At 40.9% G+C, this 7,495-nt stretch overlaps 1 protein-coding gene across 1 annotated transcript; it reads right to left on the reverse strand.

The window, feature by feature from the left end:
* Nucleotides 1-1,947: 1,947 nt before the first annotated feature.
* Nucleotides 1,948-5,090, reverse strand: LOC144531431 (peroxynitrite isomerase THAP4-like). Its single transcript, XM_078271557.1, has 3 exons — nucleotides 4,869-5,090; nucleotides 3,818-4,049; nucleotides 1,948-3,189 (listed from the first exon to the last, which is right to left on the reverse strand). The coding sequence occupies exons 1-3, from the start codon at nucleotides 5,019-5,021 to the stop codon at nucleotides 2,675-2,677; spliced, it is 900 nt and encodes a 299-aa protein (XP_078127683.1). The 5' UTR covers nucleotides 5,022-5,090; the 3' UTR covers nucleotides 1,948-2,674.
* Between the last annotated feature and the right edge of the window lie 2,405 nt (nucleotides 5,091-7,495).

Consider the following 7,495-nt stretch of genomic DNA (forward strand, 5'->3'; position numbering starts at 1 on the left):
ATTTCAGAACAATATATATTATATTATTGGATTATAACGTGTTCATCACTTTAATGTTGCAGCTGGTAAAGGTGGAGCTCATTTTAATTAGTGTATTTACTGTTGGGTAGATTATTCTTATATTTTGCATTATATCTAAATCTGTAAAGTAACTAAAACAAATAAATGCAGTGGAGTAAAAAGTATAATATTTCCTTCTGAGATTTAGTGGACTACTGTAGAAGTAGAAAGAAAGTAGCAGAAAATGGAAATACTTTAGTCAAGTACAAGTACCTCAACATTGTAGCCTGTACTTGAGTAAATGTACTCAGTTACATTCCATCACTGGGAATTATGTATATGATAAGCTGCCAATAACACAGTTACGTTGATATTAACTATAGATGTTACAGAGCCACACAATCAACTCAACTTTATTTATACCTTTCACAGAACAACATTAAAACAACACAGATGAGAAAACAAAAAACTAAATTAAGCAAGACTAAAAATTACAATAAGACAATAAAAAGATTATCCAAATAAAGGCTCCTGGTTAGCTCACATGGTAGAGCAGGTGCCCATATATAGAGGTTTACTCCTTGACGCAACAGCCGCGGGTACGACTCTGACCTGCGGCCCTTTGCTGCATGTCCTCCCCCCCCCTTCAGCTGTCCTATACAAATAAAGGCCTAAAATGCCCAAAAAATACATTTGTATTTTTTCAATGTTTTTGTGGCTTTTTTAAATACATGCATACATGTCCCAGGACCTCCCTAGATAGTGGAGACCTCAACCCCACCAATGTTCAACCCAAAATTACACCTTGGCTGTCTATAACGTGAAACTTTGATATAGTTGTTACAGACACATTCTGGTAACTCTGGGTGAGAGTCTCAAGGTCTGAAGGCGAAGTGGAAGCAAAAGACACGAGTTTCACACCTACGTACGACATATTCTCTTATTGTGCTTTTCTATTTTGATTTTGTTTCATATTTAAGGCCTCTAGGAAAAGGCATTTCTTTTCATTGCAACATTTCTGGATAAGTGACAAATGCAGTTTTTATTGTGACTGTTCCTGGATCCTGTGAGTCCTGAATGTGATGCACAACAAGCAGCCATTACCTGCACCCCTTCTCTGCCCTGTTGGGATGGAAATCAGCACAGCGAACAAGTACTCTCAGCTGGAAACTGGAGACACCCACGGGACTGTATGTTTAGACATCATGACTAACCAGGCACCTGCATGATTGCCCTCTTAAAGAGAGAACACACTTTTTTAATTTGGACGTTTTTTTCCACAGATATGCAGAGCTCTGATTTGCAGCTCAAAAACTGACAGTAAAAAGAGTTTTTTTTCCCCCCATTTAGAGTCGGATCTGAACTGTCACTGTTACTGTCAGACTGAAGGCTGAGGAAAGAGGTTTTAAAGGTCTATCTCTGAAGGGATCCTTTCCATAACGTTGTCAGATACTTCTCTAATCTCTAATACTAATCTGAGCCTGTCAACAGCAAAACAAGCACTTTCTGTGAAGGTAAATACAAAGTGGTTAATTGCCCCTATTAACTTAAATTGTAGCCTGAACATAGGCACAGCCCTATGTTCCCACTTTTCCTTTTTCCTAAATTTGTATCAGATTTTATCCCCCTTTCTCTCAATTTGGTAGCCAATTACACCCAACCTGTTATCCAGTAGCAATGGACTACAGATGGAATGTAGCTTTTAGCTAAATCTGGTACACTAACCCTAACCCTGGGAACATAGGGCCTAATTTTAAGAAAAACCTTAGAAATGTGGGTACATAGGGCCTAATTTTGGGGGAAAATCTTGGAACTGAGGGACCATAGGGCTGACCCCACTGCAGCGATCTCGCTTAATACTGGACCAATGTCAAAGACTGTTGTTCCCATCAGTCACTTAGACACAAAAACATAGGAAAATAGGGTCCAGGTTGGAAAAAAACAGTAGTTACCCTTTAAATGTTAGTTATTTTTTTGATGAAAGCCTTTTACCCTTGCACAGTTAACCGTATGCAGTGCACCCATCCATATGATGCACATTGTACACATAATTTGGGTGATATGAATGTAAGATGACTGCAGAAGTGACACTGATTTTCCCCACGAATGGGCCGATTTATCTTTGCTAATAATCTTTTGGATTTATGTTTTGTATTTTTAAGACATTTAAATTTTTGAAGAAAAAAAAAAGGTTAAAAAACGAATTATTAATTAATTAGTTAGAAAGCCTTTATTTAGCCTAGACGGCTATCGTTAGTATGTTATAAATATGCCACTACGCCCCTACTTACAATATCAACATGAAATAGCCATATAAATAAAGGCTTCTTAACTTTTTGCAAGAGGAGTGCCTTGGACCTTTCTCTTTTTTTTCTTTTATTTATTTTTTATTTTTTGAGTTCCCTTCATTATTTGTTTGGATTTCTGAGCACACCAACTGCTTTATTTTCTGTATCTTTCTGTTATTTATTTGTTCTAAAGTCATTTATAGAAAAGTAAATTGTGCTTCCCTAGGTTGAGTTATTTTATTATTGTGCGAAAACACTCAAACTATTGCTCTATTGAAATTGAAAGTCGTTACACATGATGTATGTAACTTATCAGAGCCGTATGTAGAGAGAGTTTGGCCAACTCAAATCATGGGCACCATACTGGATACTATCGTCAGATGACTCTACAGTGTAACCCTATGGGGCGAATATGGGACAGCTTCCAAACTTCTTCGTAGTGATCTAGCTGATGGCAGAGGTTGATTTTGGGCAAGAAGCAGGTTGTATCCATTAGCACCACATGCAAACTTTAATTGAAGACCTTTTTTGATCGTGTCAGCTGACCATTTTGTCCCCCGTCTACTTGCTTGGCTAAGTTTGTAAAGCTGATTTGTGTTGAAGACTCCTGAAACATTTGCTTCGAGTTGTTTGATCCGCCTGATGACCTTACACTTCTCTTTCCTTTCTTTTACAAGAGCCCGCTGGAGTGACGATACTTTGTTTTTCAAGGCGTTCAGTTCTTCTTCCCCTCTTGCAGTTCCCCCACTGACACTCTCCCCGCCCGCTGTCTCCCTGCTGACCACCTCGTCGCTGACCGTGTCCCGGCTGACCAGGTCCTCGCTGATCGTCTCTCTGCTCACAGTCCCACCAGTGCAGGCGTTGTTCGTCAGATCAAACTCTTCATGGCCAACTTGGATATCTGGAATAGAATTATTATTTTTTTTTTTTAAAAGAGTAGAAGCAGCATGATTAACATTTGTTACACATTGTTTGTGTAACATGTATGCAGACTAATGGCGTTTTTCCATTACATGGTACCTGCTCGACTCGCCTCGACTGTACTCGCCCTTTTTGGTTTTCCATTATGATAAAATACCCCCGGTACCTACCAACAGGTACTTTTAGTAGTATCACCTCCGTCGAGGTTCCAAGCGAGCTGAGCCGATACCAAAAAGTGATGTGAAACCCTGCAGACTACTGATTGGTCGGAGAGAATCGTCACTAATCACTGCGTCATCATTGCTATAGCGACAGACGGGGGGGTGTCCTGACCAAACCCGCCATTTTTAAATAGTTTAGCCAGCTGTGTTTTTTCTTGCTCTCTCCAGCTTCTTTTGAAACTACATTTTTCTTCTGGCTGTGGCAACAGCCACGTGCCGAGAGTAAAAAACAACACACCTTAGACGTTCTGTGTGTGTCGCGTTAGGTCACGGCAGTAACTTAATACCTGCATGTTGCACCCCTATGCTTATTTTGCTCCCCTGTGCGTAGATAACCAATTTCCAAACAACTTGAATCAGTTCTCACTTGACCTTAAACATATTTACCTGTTTGATCTTTAAAGGATGCAGAACAGGATGTAGAACAATATGAATGGTCAATTTGTATGTGTTCCTGTCCACCAACACACGGTTCATCTTCTGTCCTCCTACTGCGCTTGGTGGTTCTGCCAGGGATCTTTCGTGGTGTGAAGACGAACTGTGTTGGGACAGCAGTCGACCTGAGCCTCCTCAGGCCATCAACTCTGCCAGTCTCATAGGCCGCTTCCTCAAAGTGGTCCTACAAGCAAGACAGGCCAAACACAGAAGGGCATTCAGTAACTTACTTGAGCTACAAACACACGATTTCTGTATTTCCAAAAACGCCATGACTAGCTACTGAACTCTTAACAAAGTTACTCACAGTCTTTTGACAAAATACACGATAAGACAATGATAATGCGACCGACAGCATACGGATAAAGAGTGTGTTTTGGTCAGGTGTAAATAGACCTTTTTCATTGTTCATTCATTCATTCATTCATTCATTCGTTGACATGTCATAGTAGGAAAAGCACAGGTGTATTGAAAACCATTAATGATGGCTGCGTTCCACTTAGGAGAGGCCCTGGTATTGTTCATGCTGACTCACTGAAATAGCTCACTGGGACACTTGATGGAACTGAGCCATCGTTAAGGTTATCAGTTTCAGCTGTGCTTTTCCTACTATGACAAGTCAAAAATGTCTGCTGTGAAAAAGCTCCATAATAACTTAGTAGTAGCTGAGGCAAAGTTATGTATTAATAATATTTGATGCTCTAAATCAACATAAATGACATGCCTGCGTGGTCACAGTATATTACATCTGAGTTACAGATGACAAGTGAAGTCAGACTAGCTTAAATTCAAGTCATGACTCACAAGCATTTCTAAGCATTTAGGTACATGGAGTGCTAGTGAAAAAGCTAACGCTAGCATAGGGCATGGCTAACTTCCAACTTCATTTCTAAAGCAGTGTTGGAACTTGTTTGACAGCAGCATGGTACACATTAACGATAGTATTACTTATTTGTCCTATGTAATATGTTATCATAAGTCTAAGAGAGAAGTTGACATTTACCTCACACAATATTGAGTAGTCATTTGCCTTCCAGTTTGCTCTTTTCACCTTCAGCTCCCATACTTTTCGCCTTTTTGGTTCACGGGGGAACTTGTGAAATCTTTTGCCCCTTCTCTGTCTTTCTTTGCAGCCAAACGCGCAACAATAGGGCATTTTTTCATTGATTTATGTTTATATTTATTTTCCACTATTCCCTGCACTATGTCAATGGGAATCAGATGAATGTTGATATCCAGCATGGAGTCCACGAAACACGTGGCCACGTCGGAACCAATCGCTTAACGCGATAGCTCCGAACATTCGATTCCCTAGTTGGCCAAAGCAGAGTGATAGAGAAAGACATTATATCTCTATGGCTCTGGGCCAAAGCAAAGGCCAAACTCTCTCTCTCTCTACGGCTCTGTAACTTATGGTCAGACGCTGACATCTTCTGGTGGATGTATGAACTGCGGCTGTGAAGTCACAGTGTTTCTATGGCTACAGGTCTGCAAAACTACCAGCTGGGTAAGTAATAATCTGGACAGAGGATACAAAGAACATGTTTCTTTTTTTTTCTTTTTTTTTAATCATGCAGCGTTTTGTATATCACGATGCCAGTGCAGGTTTGTATTTACTCCTGCAGCGTCACATATTACATGATCTAATGTTAATATAATACCTACCTGCATAACAGGTTTCTCTTTCCTTTCTTTTTATCCCATCTTTGGTGCCTGTATTTTATATTTAAGTTACATTTAAAATCAATCAAAGAATCACTCACATTCTCCCAGGGGCTTCTGGGGCTCAAAAGCCCTGAATGTTTTCTCAAAAGCCTGGAATTTTAATGGCTGAATTTACTGTCTTTCAAAAGCTTAAGCAGTCTCCGTTCTAAGATTTTGGTATCATACAAACCTAAATATCGTTTGTGAGGGAAATACTGGCATGGCCATTTTTCAGAGGCGTCCCTTGACCTCTCACCTCCAGATATCTGAATGAAAATGGGTTCTACGGGTGGATCCCAAGTCTCTTATTTGACATCTTGCTTCCCGGCTGAACCGGAAGTTGTTCTGGCTCCTCCTTCGTGAAGGCCGTCTCAAAGCTGTAATTCCTGCCCCGAGGATGGAGGATGGTGGCGGGATCTCTGAGGAGCTATGAGCGAGGATACACGAGAGCCGGCTTCCCTGAAGCCGTGCAGCTGAAAGCCGTTGCTAACTCCGCCCATACAGCTGACGTATTCACGTGACGCTTCAGAGGAAAGGACGTCTCCTCCCTCTATAAACACATGTCCTCGTTTCCTCAAAGGGAAGCAAAGGAAGGAAACATGGATGCAATTTAAAGCTACAGTGCGTAGTTTCTGCCGCCCCCATGAGGAATTCTAAGTAATGACAACAACACTGTCGGCGCGTCCACATGATACAAGCCTTCTGTGATTGCGCACGTCCCCCCCACCCCCCTCTTCCACGCAGTTGCTAGAAGCCAAGGAGGACACGGAGGATTTAAAAAACATGGACTCTTCAGAAGAGGTCATTATCTTCACTCGGGTTGCTGCACGGGAAAGTCACCGGACGCCACAATCTTCTGAACATAGTCACACTGAGAAATCCAGAGAGAGCTGTGTGGAGCTGATAGTCTTAATTAGCTTTTTTAGCAACTCATCTGGTAATGGCTTGAATGTAACGGACGTTCATTAATATCAAAAAGTTACGCACTGAAGCTTTAAGGGACGTACCCTATGGGTGCCCACAAGTCTCCCGTTTACAGACATGCTTACTTCCTGCAGTTTTTCCTCTGTGACTATCATTGGTTTCAGTTTCAGTTTATTTATAAAAGGGACAATGTGCAGTTAAAACATAAATGTGACCATTTGATGCATTGCACCAGATTTAGCCTTTGGCTAATTTACATCTGCAGTCCCTGCAGTTCATAAATGGTTTACAGATTTTTAGGCGTTCTATTATCACATTGCTTGAAAAATAGTGCAAATAGGTGCCTAAAATGGGGGGGGGGAATCTTCCTGAGGGAACATGCCCCCTAGGTTTTGGACTGAGCCCCGAATGTTTACAACATCTGGCTCAGCTCCTGCATTCTCATAATTTCTGACATCACAATAATCAAAACCATGTTCATGCAAAGTGTATGCGCAGGATCTTATTTTCTCACACAGGTGCATGCACACTCCCCCGCACACACACACACACACACACACACACAAAACACAGAAAGACACAAAGTACAGTTCCGTTAGCACAATTACAACATGTACCGTCATCCGGCCTCCTTGACGGTTGTCATGGAGATGCCATTGATAAGGTGGACAAAACCATTTTTCCTTTCTGTTTGTAACTAAAGAAAGAAAAGTCCAGTGAGGCAGTTCCACAAATCGAAAGACCTTCCTTTAATAAAAAGAAAAATCAGAGTGCATAAATGTAATATGCTTTCTTATCTAAAGGGGAGTGAAACAGTGTGTGTGTGTGTGTGTGTGTGTGGGGGGGGTGTTGATTATGTTTTATATATTGCTGGTTATGAACACCATTAATCAAGTGTTTCATGTTTATTGTAATCAACAACGAGAAGTAACTGGAAATGCCATGAATGTATGCAATACTCTGGAAACAAAAAAAAGAAGAAAAAGGAGAGGCAAATCAGAG

The sequence above is a fragment of the Sander vitreus genome, chromosome 16 (genome assembly GCF_031162955.1).
Source record: "Sander vitreus isolate 19-12246 chromosome 16, sanVit1, whole genome shotgun sequence".
NCBI classification, from domain to species: Eukaryota; Metazoa; Chordata; class Actinopteri; order Perciformes; family Percidae; genus Sander; species Sander vitreus.